At 38.9% G+C, this 20,519-nt stretch overlaps 1 protein-coding gene across 1 annotated transcript; it reads right to left on the minus strand.

Moving 5' to 3' along the window:
- Window positions 1-2,574: 2,574 nt before the first annotated feature.
- Window positions 2,575-17,570, minus strand: LOC131248503 (E3 ubiquitin ligase BIG BROTHER-related-like). Its single transcript, XM_058248809.1, has 8 exons — window positions 17,423-17,570; window positions 16,835-17,023; window positions 14,538-14,784; window positions 14,051-14,112; window positions 13,897-13,941; window positions 13,270-13,394; window positions 11,033-11,147; window positions 2,575-2,641 (listed from the first exon to the last, which is right to left on the minus strand). The coding sequence occupies exons 2-8, from the start codon at window positions 16,976-16,978 to the stop codon at window positions 2,606-2,608; spliced, it is 774 nt and encodes a 257-aa protein (XP_058104792.1). The 5' UTR covers window positions 16,979-17,023; window positions 17,423-17,570; the 3' UTR covers window positions 2,575-2,605.
- Between the last annotated feature and the right edge of the window lie 2,949 nt (window positions 17,571-20,519).

Raw genomic sequence — 20,519 nt, forward strand, 5'->3', positions numbered from 1 at the left:
CAAGGATGCTGGGTGGGGCCACGTAGATACTTTTTTAAATCCACCCCGTCCATCAGTTTTGGGAGCTCAATTTAGTGTGTTATACCAAAAAATAGATGTATACAACACTAAGTTGGGCCACACGAAATGAAATAGTGAGAATTCAGTGAGAACCGTTGAAGTATTCTTATGGACATAAAAGTTCTGTATCAGGCTATATTTTTGGTGTTTTCACTTCATCACATATGTACTGACCTTATAAACGGTTTGGATAGCAAATAAACAATAAGGTGGAGCTCAGGAAGGTTTCAAAGGTGGAAATTTCTTTCCCCAGTTTTGCCTCTCGGGGAACGCACTTGAGTTTTGTATACACCTCATCTTTTGTCTCACGTCCAAAAATTAGCTCACGAGGATGGACGGAATAAATTTCTTACATACATTGCGGTGGGCCCCATCCAGCATCCTTACGTACGAAGTTATAGCGAAAGGCTTTCGCAGGAAATCCGCGTCCGCGTTTATGGCTATTGGTCTGACTGTCCCAACGTGGATGTATCATGCCCCAAAAACGTCCTTGAGAGGACAATCCCTACCATTCAATCGGTGGGCTGCAAATGGACGACTAAAAGGTAGGGGGATGATACGTGGAATATGGTAATAACTCTCTTTACATCACGGGAGCGGATTAGGTGTTACCCGGTAATCCGTTAGTGGGTGTTTCCCTGATTTTGAGGCCCAGATTGATGTATGTGTTGTATATCCACGCCGTCCATCAGTTTCTACAGCTCATTTTAGGGAGTTTTCCAAAAAATGAACCACATATAAATCTCAAGTGGGCCAAACAGTAGGGATTAAATGATCACCATTAAAAACTTCCTCTGAGGCACAAGTTTTGGATCAAGCTGATTTTTTTTTAATTTTTTTAAATTAATTAATTAATTTTTTTGTTTTCCTTCATCCAGGTCTGTGTGACCTTATCGACAGGTTGGATGGAAAATAAAAATTACGGTGTGCCCTAGAAAGTTTTTTATGGTGGGCATTCAATGACCACTATTTCCTGCGGTGTGGTCCACTTGAGATTCGGATCTGCTTTCCTTTTTTGGACCAGCCCTAAAATGATCTGGAAAAAAAACTAATGGACGGTGTGGATATACAACACATACATCTAGGTGGTCCCTACAGTCAGGGAAACACCCATTAAGGTGTTACCCGGGCAACACCTAATCCGCTCCCCCACATTAAGCGCAGAATGGTAATAAATCAATCTGAACCGTGCAACTAGTGGGCTTAATTATCGACGGACATGATCCGTTCATCTTAACTTCGCACCACTTCGTGTTGACCATTACCGTTGATTTGAAGTCCTCTGTTTAGATGGCTAGCATCATCCTATGTATGAGGATCTTGAATCAGTTTCCATCAATGGTGGGTCCCACACTCCCACTAGATATACAATCCCTGTTGAAAGATAACCCTGCCATGTCTAACATAGCAGTAAGGCCCGCCCTACCATCCATCTAACCCTGAGAGATTTTTGGGCCATGGGTCATCAAGGTGAGGCCCATCATACTAGCAGTCTGGATCACTCAACCATGGGCCCCATCTGAACAGACTCATGGGGCCCATTTCATTATGAGTTTGTTTTTTTGCGGGTGGGGCCCATTTCAAGATCAATGGTTTCAGACTTCACCCAGAAGCACTGTGCCCCAAAAGTATCTCCCATAGGTCAATCCCAAACTTACAATGGTGGGCCACAAATAGACCAGAGAAATTAGGCTGTCCACATTCAACAACAAAAGTTCCAAGCGACCTTTCGATCTCATCACTTTTGAAGCATGGACCATCCAAGATGTGGCCCAACAAACTAATGGCCTGGATCACTGAAACACCACCCCATCTGTACAGACTCAAAACTCAACTATACTCGGGTGGAGGATTATGTAAGCCCTCTAAAATCTCAACCACATTTCAACTTTTCAGCAAGGCAGGTGTCAAGATTAGGGCCATTCATCAGTTGGGGCCCACTGAAAACATGGGCCTGTCCAGAAGCGAGGCTGGTCATTTCATCAGACAGGTAACAAGGCATCCTCTCAATCATCATCATCATCATCTAAGCCTTTCCTGTTCTGCCATTCCACTCTATCATATGGGCCAATGATTGGATAGTGAAAACAGATTTTTTTGTTTTTGTTTTTTTCTTTTTCCTCACTTGTGAGGGCTGGAAATGGATATTTGAAAGAAACGGATCAGAAAACCCACATCATCAAGAGAGTACTCCCAACTGTTCCATGGCCACAGCTGAAAAAGCTCGCCAATCAGGTGATGCCAACCATTTCATGGGTGGCTTATACAAACATAACTATAAAAAGAAAGGAAAAAGAGCAATCCAAGCAGTGTAATTGTTGGGTGGCCGCAGCGTTAATCACCGTACAATTTGGTCACTCCCCATCTCAGTATTAAAGATAGATTGAAACATATGATGCACCATCGGCTTGTCGATGCGCTACATTTCACTAACACTCACATGTCTTATGAAATCAGTACAGGAACTTCTTCTACATCCATAAAAGTCATGTACTAGATTATTTATACTTCAATCCATGTAATAAGCTTTTTGATGCAGCTTTCCTCACCCGAATACCTCCTCATTGCATATCGGGCATGCCTGTTTCAGCAACAAAAATTTCATATAAGATTTTAGGTTTGCTTCTAGTAATAGATGAGAAACTAGTCTAAACAAAATGGCATTGCAATCTGACATTGGCTAAAATGCAAAGCGCACTAATTTCACAGATGTCTTTAAGAGTTTGAATTTTTCTCTAATCGAAATCCAATTTGCATTGCAATCTTGTTGATACATGATAATGTTGTTAGGAATCTGTGGAGATTGGTTTTGAGCATCCTCAGTTTATGCATAGTGTAGGCTGCCACAAGCTGCACAACTGCATCCTGGGCATGGTAATTGCTAGGTGACTCGTATTGACTCATTCGGTCTTGAATCGAGTTGCAGCTCACCCGAGTCGGGAGTGACTTGTGGCGTCGAACTGAATCGGTTCCGAACTGAGTGTCGACTCAGATGAGTTGCATGGAAACATCAAAGTCTAGCATAGTGTCTGTGTGATGGAAAGAGGAGATCACCGTCTTCTTCTCAATAATAGCCCTTGAATCCATAAGGGCAGAGAAATCTCTAAAAAATAATAGATAAAATTTGAGATCATCAATGAAAAGTATTGCTTATGACGTATCTAATGTGCTTATATAAGTAAAAGAAACCCTAGAAAACTTTTAAGAAAGTCTTTAAAATAATAATAATAATAATAATAAATTTTTAAGATGTCTAATCCCACTAAAACTTGTAAACAACCCTTAGATGACTAAAACAAAGACTCCAGACTACAAAGGGACTATTACGACCCTAAAAATAGCAAAAAATGGAACTAAGTTTAGACTAAAAAAAACAATTTTGACCCGGAAAATGACCTTTCTTTCAAGAAATCTGTCGGGGTCAATAGCTTTCCAACAGTATATTATACACATGAAATGGATAACCAATTGCAAAGTTATGGCCATCGGAAGCTATAGCATGCACTAGACCCTTGATTGAACTTCCTGGACCAATTTCTTTTGATCCTAGCCGTTCATGAGATTGTCCTTGACTTTGTAATTCATTAGTCTTAAGACCATGATCCTAGGATAGCATGTTGAGAACTTACTACACCAGATAATCTTCTAAAGGGCATGAACTATTTCAAAGAAAGAGACCTAGTTTTTGCCTCATCCTGGAAGGAAACTAGATTCGTCGAGTGCACTCATTGCAATTCAACTCAATTAGGTGCAGGGTCTCATATATGCATGCAGATTCATTCCATTTATTAACACCAAAGTAAAAAAAGCAACATTGTTTCCAGCAACCATTGATGATAACATCTTCCAATTCTTCTCGTACCCACCAATACAATGTTTTTTGCCAGTCAAACTGTCAGATCATGGTTTCTATGAATAATATGAATTTAATTATCTTCTCCCAGTCGGGTGCTATATATAGATACAATTACATCTTATATAAAAGAAAAAAAAATCCTATTATAAAGGAAACTAAATATTTTTATATTTACAAGGACTAATTATAGAATCAATCACACCCCATATACAGCTCATGCAGACACTCCCCCTCAAGTTGGAGCATAGATATCTATCATGCCTAACTTGTCAATTATAACATGGAACACCTTTCCGGAAACTGCTTTCGTGAGTATATCAGCTAACTGGCTTTCGGACTGAACAAATGGAAACTGTATAATCTTTTGATCGAGTTTCTCTTTGATGAAATGACGATCAACTTCAACATGTTTGGTGCGATCATGTTGTATAGGATTCTGTGAACTCTCAATGGCTGCCTTATTATCACAGTGGAGACTCATAGGTTTTGCATATTCAATTCCCAAATCTTTTAGTACACTCTTAATCCACAACAATTCGCATACACCATGAGCCATATCTCGGAATTCGACTTCTGCACTTGATCTTGCCACAATCTTCTGCTTCCTGCTTCTCCAACTGACAAGATTACCTTTCACGAAGGTAAAATAGCCAGACATGGACCTTCTATTGGTTTGATCACCCGCCCAATCAGAATCCGTATATCCTTCAATGTTAGAGACACTTTTTTTAGAACAACAAACCTTTTCCTAGTGTGCTCTTCAAATATCTTAAGATTCGATATACCGCATTCATATGCTCTTCACTTGGTGCATGCATGAACTGGCTTATGACGCTCACTGCATAAGCTATATCCGGCCTTGTGTGAGACAAATAGATTAATCTCCCAACCAACCGCTGATTATGACCCTTGTCTGTTGGAGTTTGATCTAGAAAAACTCCGAGCTTATGATTCATTTCTATGGGTGTTTTTGCTGGTTTGCAAGCAAGCATTCCGGTTTCGGTTAAAAGATCTAGCACATATTTCCGTTGTGAAAGGAAAATCCCGTGTTTCGATCTTGCTACCTCAATCCCCAATAAATATTTAAGTTGCCCGAGATCCTTCATTTTGAATTTAGCAGCCAAATACTCCTGTAATGCTTTCATTTCACATTGCTCATTTCCTGTCAAGACCATATCATCGACATACACGATTAAAACTGTTACATTTCTTTCTTTGTGTTTTATAAACAAAGTATGGTCTGAATTACTTTGTTTATAACCGAATGCCTTCATTGTACAAGAGAACCTCTCCAACTAAACTCTAGGTGACTGTTTCAGCCTGTACAATGACTTCTTCAATTTACAAACTTCACTTCTACACGAATACCTACGTTTGACTCTGGGTGGCAACTCCATGTAGACCTCTTCCTCTAAATCTCCATTGAGGAAATCATTTTTGACATCAAATTGTTTCAAGGGCCAATCCCGATTTGCCACTATAGATATGAGAATGCGAATTGTATTGATCTTGGCTATCGGTGTAAAAGTCTCTTGATAATCCACCCCATACCTTTGCATATACCCCTTTGCAACTAACCTTGCTTTATATCTATCAATACTGCCATCCGCTTTGAGTTTCAGCGTGGACACCCATCTACATCCAATTGTCTTTTTTCCTTTGGGTAATGGAACAAGTTCCCAAGTCACATTCTTTTGTAGAGCCTCCATCTCTTTGTTCATCGCCCTTGTCCATTTCAGATTAGTTAATGCATCCTGCACACTACTAGAAATAGATACAGTGGATAATTGATTAACAGTAAATGCATATGATGTAGACAATCTATGAGAGGACACATGGTTACTAATATGGTATTTGGTCTTGGCTTTAGGATCAGGTTCATATTGTTTCTTTAGAACTCCCTTAGTTGATCTTTATGGATATTTGGGAGCTATATCTTCTGCAGGAACATGTGTTTCATTAGATTCATCAAATATGGGATTCGAGATTACCTGAGGAAGAACATTCTGGGTTGATTCTTCAGTTAATGGTGTGGACATGGGCAACTCTGAGGGCATCAATGATTCTGAGATGTTGGAAGTACCTGAATTGTTTTGGAGAAGAACTATCAACTCACTCTCAACTTCAGGAATACTATCACAGCTTTGATGAACACTTTTTCCAAAACTTTTATTCACTTTTTCTAACTCCATAAACTCATCTCCTCCGCCACCTTCTTGTACCACATTCTCTTCACTAGAGCTCTCCCCCTGAAGAGAAGGGGCAGAGACTTCCCCTCTGTAATAAGGTTCTATTTCATGAAAAGAAGCATCCAAAGATACATGTAATTTTCGGGTTTGAGGGTCATAGCACTTATACCCTTTCTGAAACTTAGAATAGCCAACAAAGACACACCATTTTGCACATGGATCAAGTTTGTTTCGCAGACTTTTAGAGATGTGAACATATACCGTACAACTAAAGACTCGTGGTTCAAAATTTGGGAGATGAGGAACTGAAAGTAAGGATTGCATTTTTTGTTGGGGAGTTTGAAAATCTATGACTCGAGAAGGTGTTCGATTAATGAGGTAAGTAGTGGATTTTATAGCCTCTTCCCAATAGAACCGAGGCATGTTCATGCCAAAGAGAGGCACGAACCACCTCCAATAGTTGTCTATTCTTCCTTTCTGCCAATCCATTTTGCTGTGGAGTATAGGTGCAAGAGGTCTGATGACGAATCCCATGCTGGCTCAGAAGCCTGCCGAAGGATGTATCTGTATACTCAGTACCATTGTCGGATTGCAGAACACGAATCTGTTTTTGGTATTGAATGCCCACCATATTATGAAATTCTTGAAATGCTGTACATACATCACTCTTTTTGTTAAGCAGAGACACTCAAGTCATTCTAGTGCATTCATCAATAAATGTAATAAAGTAGCGAGCTTTTGAAATAGAAGAGATTTTTACAGGACCCCAAACATCAGAGTGAATAACCACAAAAGGTTCTGAACTTTTATTCAAACTTGGTAAATAAGAAATTCAATGACTCTTAGCCAATTCACAAATGTCACTATGAAAATCCAAATCATTCAGAGCTGAAAAAAGATATGGTTGTAATTTTCTAAGATAACCAAAGGACAGATGTCCTAGTCTCCGGTGCCATAACCATATAGTTGCTCGAGATTTATCTTCGTTACTAGTTTGATTTGCCTAATTGAATTTTGGTTTCCCATTTTCTGTCAACTCCAAGTAGTAGAGTTTGCCCTGTCTAACACCATAACCAAGAATCTTCCGATTTAGAATGTCCTGAAAAACACAAAATGAGGGCCAAAAAGTCACAGTGCAAGCAAGAGTGAAAGTAATTTGGCTAACAGATAAAAGATTATACTCAAGGGATGGAACAACAAGGACAGTATCTAATGTGAGAGTATTGGATAAGATGACAGATCCCTCTCCAGTAATAGGAGAGGTACTACCATTAGTTGTGGAGATAACAGATTGAGAAGAAGGGAGAACGGAATGCAACTGACCGGAGTCTCTTATCATATGATCAGATGCACCTGTATCAATAATCCACGTACTGTTCTTAGAAGTTGCAGAGAATACAGATGCCTTACCGACAATACCTGGATGGACAACATTTGCTGTAGGCTACGATTGGTCTTCTTTCGTAGATGTCACCATAGCATTCCCTACAATCTTCTTTCGAGGTTTCTTTGTGAAGTCCCACCACTCAGGATAGTCAATGACTTCATAACATCGCTGTTTCGAATGACCTATTTCACCACAACGAGTACATACCAGGCCACCAGACTTTCCAGTTGATTGATTGTTTCGGTTTTTCAATGAGCCAGACGATTATCCTTGTCGAGTTTGGTTAGCCAGCACAGCCGAACTCTCAGAGATTGGACAAGAGCCTCCCATTGTCTGTCTCTGTTGATATTCTCTCCTGACATTTATATACGAGCTCTCCAAATCGAGTTTTGGGTCTTTTCGTAAGATTTCTCCACGGACCTGATCAAATTCGAAGTCGAGTCCACTTAGAAAAGTATGAACTCAAAGCCTAGCCATCGCGGAATGCAACTGGACCACCCCTTCAACTGTTCCTTCCTGAGAAATAGTCCTGTGATCGATTTCCTGGAAAATAGCAACAAGTTCATTATAGTACGTTGATAATGGTCGACCATTTTGCGTGGTAGAAAAGGATCTCTGATTTAATTCAAAGATACGGGTTTCGTCTGATCCATCATAGAAGGTTTTCGATACAGCCTCCCATATTTCCTTGGCCGTGGGGAGACGAATAAATCGCTGCATCAGCGACGGACTCATTGAGTCAATAAGCCAACCCTTCACTTTGTGATTTTCGGTAATCCATGTTCCAAGATTGGGATCTCTGGGTGCAGGTTTTTTCGCTTCTCAGGTGAGATATCCTGCTTTGTTACGAGCCCCAATACGCATTTCCATGAGTTGAGACCATAATGAGTAATTGGTCTCATCCAGTGTGATGCCGGTAGGAAACATAGAATTGTCTTGGTGGACAATAATCTGTGGTGCTGCTGTTGGAGCTGGTTCGGTTGCTGCGCCTGTGGTGATTGCTATCGCACTCACAACAGATTTACGGTGGTGACTCTGGTGTCGTACACTCCCAAGGTCACGGCCTTCATCGAGGACCGTTGGATGAAGAAGACCAGCGTAAAGAGTAAGGAGAGCTTGATCGTCTTGTCGATGGAGAAAGCAACGGATACAACATCCTTGGAGTGGCCGACGAAGGGATCGGAATACGGGCTCCTTAGAATCGAACCCGATTTGATACGATGTTAGATCATGGTTTATATGAATAATATGAATTTAATTATCTTCTCCCAGTTAGGTGCAATATATAGATACAATTACATCCAAGGTGTCCCGTATCGGTATCGATTGGCGTAATGGTGACCTTCAAAACCGATACGGATACAGGGTCGTAACGGCGATACGGGGGCGTAACGGCCCGTAACGGCGTTATTTTTTTTTTTTGCCAAAAAAATATAAAAAAATATGTATTAAATCTGAAATATTCTAAGCATTCCAAATATGCATTCATTTATAAATTGGAACATGTTTATGGTGGTGTAACGGTCCACTCTTTGGTGAGAAGCTGTATCGGACTGTCTGATTAATTTTTGAACCAGGTAACCTGAATTTGACTATAAAATATATATATTTAATTTTCTAAATATCTAATTTATATACTTAACAATTTAATATCTTTCTCCTAATAGTTCTTTAAAAAAATGAAATTAAATTCAGGTAGATGGCATTGCCAATTTCGGGCTGACTTGGAGGACCAATCTATGCCCCAAATTAGCCTCATATTCATGCAATTTATTGTCGTTATCCCACTTATGTATTAGTGGACATTTATTGGATAGTGAATCATGAAAAAAATCAAAAGGCCCTATTTAAAAAAAATAAGAGTACACAAAATAACAATTAAAACTATTTAAATAATTTGATTTTGGCATTGTGAGTTAGCAATTGTAGTTTATTATTTAATTGGTAAATTTTAAGTTAATATGTCTTTTTTACAATTTTTTAAGGGCTCAAATTAGGCGGGACTCGGATTGTGAAGTGTAGCACACATGTCAAAGTTTTTTGGGCCCCACCCATGATGAATGTGTTATATCTAAACCGTCCATTCATTTGACGAGATCGTCTTAAGGCTTGACACGAAAAATAATACTGATCTAATTATCAAGTGGACCACACTGCAAAAAGCAGTGGGGGATTGAACGTCTACCATTGAAAACTTTTTTGGGATCACAGAACTTTTAGATCAATATGAAATTTGTTTTTCCTCTTCATTCAGGTCTTTTTGACCTCATGAACAGATTGGATGGAAAATAAATGTTACGGTGGGCCTACGAATTGTTTAACAGTGAAAATCATCATCTCCGCTACTATTTTTGGTGTGGTCCAGACGATCTTTGGATACGATTCATTTTTTAGGTAATGCTCTAAAATAATATTTAAAAATAGATGAACGGTGTAGATATAATAAATACATCACTATGGAGCCCATAAAACTTTGATCTCCTTTGAACCGTTCGTACAACTCGGAGCTCGAGGAGTGTCAGCGCTCGTCTCAGCGTGACACGTACCTACAGCAGCTTACACCTGCAAAAAAAAAAAAAAAAGGAGAGAGAGGGAAACCGAAAAGAAAAAAGAGGGAAAGAAGAGAAGAAAAAAGAGGGAAAGAACAGAGAGAGAGAGAGAGAGAGAGAGAGAGAGAGAGAGAGAGAGAGAGAGAGAGAGAGGAGGAGGCCGCAGCCGCAGCAGGGCCGTAGCAGGCTGAGAAGAAGAAGAAGAAGAAGAAGAAGAAGAAGAAGAAGAGGAAAAGAAAGGAAAAAGGTAAGGTTTTTTTTTTTTTTTTCCAAGGCTCGTAACAGCCGTTATGAGTCAGTAACGGCCGTTACGCCCGTAATGGCCGTTACGTGTACAAAAAAGGGACTCGGCCGATATGGCCCTATGAATAATTTGAATTGAATTATCTTCTCCCAATCGGGTGCTATATATAGATACAATTACATCTTATGTAAAAGAAAAAAAATCTTATTCTAAAGGAAACTAAATATTCTTATATTTACAATGACTAATTATAGAATCAATCACACCCCATATACAGCTCATGCAGACACAAACCATAGTTTGTGTTGGTGGAGAGGAAACCATACATGCACCCATAGGTTCTTATGCATACAGAACTAGCCATGTAAACAGAATGGCTATTCATTCAATTCATAATTGAGGAAATGACTAAAGAAGGCATGAAGATATTTCAATCTCAGTGACATCAAAACCCCCATTGCAATTCCATGGTTTTGGAATGACTAATCCCCCAATATGATGCCCTGCTTTGGAATAGAATTACTACAGTTCAACTCAAGTTCTGGCCAGTTTTCCCATCACTCATGGTCATTACTGAGGCATATGCTGGAATTATAATTTAATTCCGCCATATAAAACGCTTAGAGGCGAAGGTTTGTCTATAAAGCATCAAAATATTCTAATTGTTTTGAGAGAAAAGGTTAACAGCATAATGAGAATGGGAACTGTGAAAGTGAAAACAATGATGGCATGAAGACTGCGAGTTACCTTATTGAGCTTCAGCCACCGACTGATACAATCAGAATGATATTGATGCTGACAAGGCAGGGCCATCAAAATGTCTCGGTTTTTGTACGCCGTATAACAGATCACACATTTGCATCTAAGGGAACAGATTACAATAGCAATGTAGATAGTCAGCAAACTGAAACATTAAACACATGTATACTGAGAAACTTGGAGAGCTAATGAATGCCTTAAAATATCATCTTTGCATGTAGTGTAGTATCTCTCTTTTCTTTCTTCTTTTGTTTATTGTCCTGTAAGGGCATTTTAGTCATAATGTAAATTTTGTGCATTTTTCACGTGATTGAGATCAATGAATAAGATGTCGTACAGTTGCTTCCTAACCAAGCTCCTCGCTTCTTCTAAATTCATAAGCATATTTTCTCAGATATGTAATGATATGCATCAGTTTTGGATCTGGCCATGTGTTCTGTGATATTGACATTTAACATAGTTCTAAACTCGCTGAATCAACTCAAAACTCAAACGATTCAACTCGACTTTGGGAGATCTCTAGCCATGTTGGTGAGAAACTTGATTTTGAGTGTGACTACAGTTGACTTGTAAATTGGGTCGACTCAACAAGAGTGGCAATGACTTGGCCCTCTAGTCGATTCGTAAACTCAGTTGGCCCAACAAGACTAACAATTATTTAGTTGAGTCCCTTGCCAAGTCGAGCTTTTTTTTAAAATGAAACATCAAGTTGGTGGGAGAAATTCAAACACCAAGTTATTTGCTTTAGCTAAATTTATATCTTTTACCTTATTGTAAATATTTATTAACATAACTAATGTTTTCATTTTATTATTAAATCTTGAGTCAAGTCATAAAGCACTCAAACGAGTCTTCGAGTCAACCCAATCCAGCTAGACATCAAGTTGAGTTGAGTTTTCAGGTTTTTGAACTATGCATTTTAAACCTTTCACTTCCCATCATTGGTTAGCAGCAGTGTTTTAAATATTGACGATATAGGCCGATATATCCCACGATATATCTTGTATCCCACCCGTGCGATACAAAATGCACGAGTAGTGGGATATATCCCACATGTTCAATCTGGCGAGCATTTTTTATTTTCGATCATTTTTTTTTTTTTTAAATATAAAAATGTAGATCATGTTAAATCAATGTCAAATTATTACAAATCCATGATTTTTCATGTTTTGTATGAAAAATCATGGATTGGGAGCTTCGATTTTGAGATTTGGAGAAGGACCGCCACACGTCTTCTTACATTTATAAATTATATGACTAGACTTTGAATATAATTGCATCAATTCAGTTAGAGAACGCATAGATTAGAACCCCATACAAAGAAAACCTATTATGTGCACTTGTTTTTTGTAATGTTTTGATTTGTAAGTGTGTATTGATGTCTTTTTTAACAAATCACTGAAATTTTGTTGAAAAAATCGACCAATTTCCAATGTTTCCCTATGTTTCCAACAACAGCGATACATTACGCGATACAACCGATATATCCCATGCGATAACCGATACATATCTGTATCCCAAGGGTGCGATACGTAATGCGACATCGATATTTCGAACAATGGTTAGCAGTATCTTGATTCTTCAAGTTATTCAAGGACATTGCTCCATAGTATTTCCTTTATTTCTGAATTCAAGTAAATTTGATAATTCAAAATTCATGCATCCATGTCAAGAATTGTTGATGAACTTCAAATCTGGATATTGCATTCACATGGAATCCTGACGTGGTGGAGGGCCCACAGCGAGGATAGCCTATTAATGGCATTGTATGAATCTTGACTTGGAATGATTATAATAAGGTGGCCAAATTCAATTGCGGGTGTTGAGAATCGTGTTAGTCAGTGAAAATTGGCAGAAGTGGATTGATTTGTGATAAAGTAAAAATGCCAAAATAGGGATGGCTTGCAGCGTATCCTTGTCACCCCCTAGCCTTAAAAAAGGTAGGTTCTGGTAGTTGGAGTCATTAAGCTTACTCTCTTACTCAAGCTCGGAATGCAGGAGAGGTTTTCCCCATTTGGGTGGGAAAACTGTCTTCAGTTCACTAGAGGAGCAGTTATTCCCAATTCTGTATTTAAAACTTGATCAGCCACACTAGTGTGTGTCAGGTTGTCTTTCTAACTGTCTATATGAAATGCGTTCCAGGACATATATATTATAACATGCAAATACCTTGCAATGGAGAGAAAAAAACAATTTTAGAAAAGAATTAATAGAATAGATCTTACTCCTCATGTTTGTCCTTTTTCGAGAAGAATCCTGTTTTGTACTTGAAAGATGGCAAGTAGGAAATAATCTCGTCTGATAATCCTCTACTCTGAGTGCCAATGGTTTCTCCTAATGATTGCAATTCCTGACAAGGAAAAAAAAGTTCTGATTAATTGCCCTATATCGGGCAAAGAAGAAAAAGCCGAAAGAAGTGCAAATGAATCATTTACAAACTTAAGAAATATGGGGTTCCAGGTTAGAATCTGTAATGCATAGAATATTTTCATAGTGGCAACCGATGAAGGGATATTTTGTAAACGATAAGCACTGAGATTTTGGGTTGCGAAAAACAAAGAGGTAATGCATCACTCTGCCAATACATAAATAGTAGTTTGTTGAAGTACGAAAAGAAAAATAAATTTATCCAGTTCAAGGTTTAAAAGACAGTGTTACGGCCTTATAATAACCGAACAATGCTGCCCAAAAATGGGAAAAATGGAAAATGTTGGGCTAATGAGCAAACAACAGATATTGTTTAAATAGTAGCAAGAAGCAAGAAAGTGGGTGAATTGCATTATCATAACAACAACATCATCAATGGTTTCAAGAAATGGAGTGTCTTTGCAGTATAGGTGATGAAAACTCACCTCATAAGTCATATTATCAGGGTCGATACCATCTTGTCTCGAAACCTGCATCTCAACATAGACAAAGCTTTGGTTGCAATATACAGAGTAATGTAAGCTGCTAAAATTCGTAGCAAGAAAGAAAGGCATAAGAATTAGTAAATTTACAAATTACCACAGTGGCGTCTGTGGAGCTCGGTTCTCTGTTGATTGTGGAAGACGCCGAGTGGGTAGTTTCTTCACGAGCCATGTGAAAAGTATATATATGACAATCAATAGAAACATCACAGTATAATAACCAAAAGTTATAGCCATAGAAATATCAATAAATCCTCAAAGTAGCATTTCCTTGAAAAGAGAGACAGTAGCATCATTTGCACTCGAGACATACATTCTATCCAGGTTTTCCGTAAACTCGAGCATGTTTGGAAGTTCCTAGTTCCTATGGCTGAGATCATTCATTGTGCCAAAATGCAAGTGGGAAATGTTCACGACCTTCCCTTACATATTTGGGACAAAAAGAAAGAGGGACCCGCTTTTCATGACACTCCAAACACACAATGTACCTTGTTGGCCTCCAATCACTATTTGACACAACATCCAAATGCTACCCAAAGTTATTAAAACCTTTATAAGATAGACAGAGTGAAAATAATCTATACCAGCTGCTGTTCCAGAAGTTTCAGTAATTGAAGTCCCAGAGAATTGATCCTCCATCTCCTGCATAGTTCTAGCTAAAGCTTCATCCAATTCTAGTTGTGCTGCCACATCATTGGCCTGCGAAGATTCTGCCTCTTTCTGGACGATCTCACTGCCACTTTGGCCAGTATTGGGGCTAGTATGAGAACTTGCAGAAACTTCAGCCGTATCGTTCTCGGTGTTTGTTTGGAAAGAATGGTACAGAATCTCCTGAACAAGAATAACCACAAATGTTACATCAATTTGCACAAGAAGATCAAATTCCAGTTGACACAATGTAAAGTACGTTACTGAAGTTATGCCTAGAAATCTGATCATAATCAGCAGGCTTTCTGAAATAATTGTGAGGAATGATGAGGAATTTAAGATAACACAAAGTTAGAAAAATAACCACATGGAAGTCCATGCTTGTTAAGAAATGGTATGATAACAAGTTAATGACTTTCAAACAAGATTTTAAAATGAGGAATGATAACCTGCAACTGGTTGCATGTGAACTTCATATGATGACCAAGATGTGCAGAATGTGGGCCCCACCATGAAGGTCAAATGGCTCAAAAACCAGGCCAGACCATTCTTCTTGCAGGACACACATGCACAACAAATAAGACCATTAACAGGTCTGATTTACACCATCCATTGTTTTTGTACATGTTCGCTTACCTGATAAGTGAACTTGCCTGATTTTTGCACCAGGGTGCCTTCATGGTGAGGTCCACCTTGGACAATGCTTGGATGTCCTACACACGTATTCCGTTTGAATATGCTGACTTCCCGTTTCTCTTGGCCCTTGAGGTGCTTAGGGAATAATGGGACCTTTCAAGGCTTCCTTCAGTTCTCCCCACATTCCATCTTCACTAATCTTCAGACAAGTAATGTGTTGAGAAGCTGAAATGACTTTCACTTTCTGGCTCTTATTCTCAGCACAGGGCCGGGGGGGGGCGGAGAAGGAGGTTGCATTTGCTTCTAACCCAGATTTGAACATGATGTGTGTTGCCATGTGGGCTGGGATGCATGTAAGGTTACATGCAACGTCTGTGATAATTACTAAAACATTTCATCTTATTTGACAGTTGTTATCGTAAAGAAATGACAATCCATAATTTCCAAATTTTACTTCAAATGCTCTTTGTTCTTGCCATTTTTCAAACTTCTGATTCAGCCTTAAAGAGAAGGGAACAAAACTCGCACTTGGATGAATAACTGATACAGACAGCTAATTCTAGTGTAAGAAAATTTATCCAAATTATCATACTTCAACTATTTAAGAATGTGTTAGGTTTCACCAAATATCATGAAATTCCATGATCCATGAATAGCTTATTTAATTGTATTAGTGTCTATAATTGATTTCTTCTGTGTAATACTGATAGATAGCGCCTCATTGGCAAGTTCTACAAGATCTCATGCATTGGAACCCTTGTTTATGGACCCAAATCCATTAGTATGGAAAATTTTTCTTTTCCAAGTGAAAATCCCCTATTACATGAAGAACGAAAACGTGATTTCGTGAAATTTCATGATATTTTGTGCTAGTGTTCAGAGTATCGGAATCGTTACATCATATCTGTATCAATGACCAAGGATATGGAAACATGTATGGGTATCGCCGACACCTGGAAAAATATCACAATCTGAGGGAAACATTGGGAAAAAGGTGAAATTTTTCAGTGTAAATTCAACAGATATTAAAAGACACATGTTTACATATGTAGGAATCAGAATATTGCAAGAAACCACTTATACATAATAAGCGTTCATTTTATATGACCCTAACCATGTTTTAACGAAAAACCAGTTAATATATAAAATTTTCACATTAATTAACACTGAAAACACATACTAGCCAATACAAAAATGGAAAAATTAGGATTCACCAAAATTTCAATTAAATGTTATTTCTTCGCCACAAATTCATGTCAATGCATGTGAATCATGCATGGACATGGATTTCCATTACAATTCATGCTAACATTAATAATAATAATAATAATAATAATAATAAATTCTAGGAAATTTTCATCATCTTTGAGTTATGGCCCATCTTTGTTTTGAATCAAGATTTCTCCCAAAAATTCAATTCAGTTTTCTAACCAAACAATTCAAAAACTGAAGTAGAACTCTTGAAATCAGATAACACCTCAAATTATATATCTCCCCTTTTATTTACCAAACAACAGTAGTAAGATCAGAATGTCAAAGACATCCAGTTATCAAATTCTCTGTCATTGACTGAGGAAAGACAGAATTCGAATCCCACCTGAGCTTGGATAACCTCTTCGAGCGAAAGATCCCCGTGTTCAAGGAAATACCCTTCGAAATTCTGTTCAATTGTGCAAGGCACGCCAGCATTCACATAACGAACATCCACCTGCCGCCTCCCTGTCGTTTCGAATTCCGCCATATTCACAACCGATCTTGTCGTCCAAGACTAACAAAACCCTTTTCCCTCCTGTTTTCAGATCAAAATCAGAAAAGATAGAAAAACAAAACTCAAATTTCATTGTCCAAGGCAAACCCATTAATCATATCTGAATCCAACCAAATTCTACTATCTTCTTTTCCAATTGGGTTTTGTTCTTTTCAAGCCTTCATGACTTCTCAACCACCCTTAATTACTAAGACACTAACAAACACAGTACTAGTAAAATCAAAATGATTTTTACACAGAATTCTCAAGATCTGTTTGTGAGTATTTTGAATTATGTTCATATCAGTCCTACACAAGAGAGTATCTACTCAAGAACAGAAATCCAAGTATTAAAAACAAAAAATTCAATAACCCAAAAGAAAGAAAGAGGAGAAAATCAGATGGGTGCTGAGAAATCATCTTAAAAAGAAGAGAGACTGTACCTGAGGGAGAGAGGGAGGAATGAAAAGGAGCCTCTTTGCTTTCTCTCTCAAAATCTCAAACAATATCTCTTCATTGAATTATGAGTGAAGCAAACGTGTAGATGCTGGTGGGGTGACCAACAGAAAAGCATACCAAGAAAGTCGCATCATAACAGCCGTTACGCTTATGGCAAGCCGTTGTAACATTAACCGTTAAACGAGCGTCAGGCTATGATCTCAGCGGATTGCGTACTGAGTAAACTCTGTGGGACCCACTGTCATTTATTTATTTTATCCGCTCCGTCCATCCATCTTACTAGATAATTTTAGATCTTTAGACCAAAAATTAATCACACCAAAATTTCAAGTGGACCACACGAAAATGTATGAATCGAATGCCTACTGTTGAAAAATTATTGGGGGCACAGAAGTTTTGGATCAAAACGGACGACAAATAAACATCAAAATGGATAAGCTACGTACAAGATGGGCCTAACTGAGTTTTTTTTTTTTTTTTTGGGTTAGCTTTTTAGTACACACCCATGTCTACACACATTCCATGTTAGCCAGCCCCACTGTGGATTGATAGCAAGACCTCAAAGCGTTGATACGAGGTATTTCCACTCAAAGTTGAGCTATGAGTCTGTGTGCGCACGTAATCTTATTTCCTTCTCCACCTTTTGCTGGTTGTCCCGGACGCCGATCCACTACTCACGCAGCCACTTGGGGGTGCTACGCCTACCCGCCGTGATGTATGCGTTTCATCTATGTCGTCCATCCATTTCTACGGATTATTTTATGGTATAAGCCAAAAAAATTAAGTAGATCCAAATCTCAAGTGGATCATATCATAGGAAATAGTATTAATTGAATATGCACAGTTAAAAACTTCTTGAGCCACGTAAGCTTTTTCCCTTCATCCATGTCTGATCTAATCAATATGGCTAAAGGAGGTTTCTAATGGTGGACATTCAATCACTATTATTTTCCACGGTGTGGTCCACTTGAGATTTACATCTTTACTTATTTTTGGGATAAAGTACTAAAATGGTATGAAAAATAGATGGACCGCGTGTATAAAACAATATACATCATGGTTGGCTCACAGAGCACTGTTAGTGGCCACCGACAGCGTCAGCCGCGTCCGTTAACACCATTATAACGGCGGCTAATAGAGCTATGATATATGCTCTGATGTGAACTTGAGCTGTGGAAGTTAGTATTATGACAACTCTCCGCAAGTATTACTCTGCGCACACATGCCAAGGAGATATTTGGTTATGAGATCCGGGACGTTGGTCAGGTGGGACCCGCTTAGAATGTGCTATGGCCACTCGCTTGATGTCAGGTTGGTTTTTTCGACAGTTTAGCTGAGCGTGTACGTTTATGCTGCGGTTGATTAGTTCTTTCATACACGTGCGGGATACTTTATGGACAGATCATTCATTCTTTCTGTGGAAATATACTTACATTACGTGGCCCACCAGATGAAAGGCTGGGATCACTGGCACGCGTATCTGGTGCTACTGGAGGATTTGGATGGCGTGTAGATAACGCTTCATTATTATGACTTGCTAATGCATTGACGTTGATTACGAGATGACCGACGGCCGCCCGTTCTAACCGCCTTTCTAACTTTCTTTCCTAATTTTTAAGGAGAAAAAAAAGACTTTTTTGCCTTCTTTTTCCGAGTTCGTTTCTCATCTGTCGCGACTGATGACTTGTCATGTGTTGCTTGCTATTTGGGTCTACATTTTGGGTCGTACTATGATCTAAACCGTTGATTTCGTTAAAATATGATATATAATCTAAATTAATCTGAAATCATTATTTAAATTGTCACTATATGCAGATGAATTTAGAACATTGGAAAGAAAATTTTCAATGGATCAAATTCAACTCTAAAAATCATAAGTCAGGATCATTAATGAAGCTTGGTTATGAGAAAATATCATATTTACGAGCGTAATGGAAATTTGGATGGTTCAAATAATCAGGATATCTCAGCATGTGGGCTCCAGTAGGCAACGACACGTGGTTGATTTTGAGTCGCGACAGAGGGAAAACAAACTCTCTTTCCACAACCTTGTATACTCGCCTGAAAACAGTGCCCGCGATTGTCGAAATTGCAGTAAATGACCCTCAGTTGATAAAAATTGGACTGTGATGAGGAAGTGGGGCCTACTTGATTGGACTTCTATAACGCGGGTAATCATCTGGGCCACTGCTTCCCATCGGAAGCGGATTGGCTGGTGTATCACTCACCAGCCATATAGCTGATGTATTGACGAAAGGAAGTTCTGTAGGTCCCATCAAGAGGCATGTGCTATATCCAAACCATCCATCCATTTGGTGAGCTCGTCTCAAGGCTTTAGTTGAAAAATAAGACAGATCTAATGATCGATTGGACCACAATGTAAAAGGCAGTGCGGGATTGAAGGTCTACCATTGAAACCCTTTTGTGTAGTAGAAGTTTTGTTGCTTTTCCCCTTCATACATGCATTTTTAACCTTATTAACAGATTAATGGAAAATAAACATTATGGTAGGCCCTATTAATTTTTAAACGGTGAGAATCATCATCTTCGCTGCTATTTTCGGTGTGGTCCATTTCATCTTTTGATATGATTCATTTTTTGTCTAATGTTCTAAAATGATCTCAAAAAATGGATTAACGGTATGAATATAATAAATACATCATTGTGGGTCCCATGTAACTTTGATCGCATTTGAACCGTTCGTACAACTCAGAGCTCGAGGCTCTTCAGCGCTCGTCTTCGCACGACACTAATCTACAGCAGCTATATAGCTGGTGTGTGGTACACCAGCCAATCCGCTTCCGAGTAATGCTAGTTCGCAATGCGTAGCAAAGTCGTCCATTTGTGCTAGATCAGGAAGGTTCGTTCGGTGGGCCATGTTGTGATTGTTCCTATCCGAAAATCAGGCTGATCCGCTTGGGCTCACTTGATGAGCGGCCTGGATCTCGTACATGTGTCTCACTTTGTCACATGTAGGGCGCTTGCATCCGGCGTTCGCACGCTTGCAGTACGATAATTCTTCAGTTCCTAGCGGCGGCTGAAACAGGGGCAGGGGCCACACGCGACGGAATCTTCT

This window comes from Magnolia sinica, chromosome 6, assembly GCF_029962835.1.
Source record: "Magnolia sinica isolate HGM2019 chromosome 6, MsV1, whole genome shotgun sequence".
In the NCBI taxonomy this organism is placed as follows: Eukaryota; Viridiplantae; Streptophyta; class Magnoliopsida; order Magnoliales; family Magnoliaceae; genus Magnolia; species Magnolia sinica.

Bases quoted from the DNA above. Each gene is read 5' to 3' on its own strand.
- LOC131248503 (XM_058248809.1), bottom strand. From the start codon at position 16,978: ATGGCGGAATTCGAAACGACAGGGAGGCGGCAGGTGGATGTTCGTTAT. The intron at 14,785-16,834 runs GTGGGATTCGAA...ATTCTTGTTCAG, and splicing joins AAGAGGTTATCCAAGCTCAG to GAGATTCTGTACCATTCTTT. The intron at 11,148-13,269 runs GTAAGATCTATT...CTGTTCCCTTAG, and splicing joins AAAAAGGACAAACATGAGGA to ATGCAAATGTGTGATCTGTT.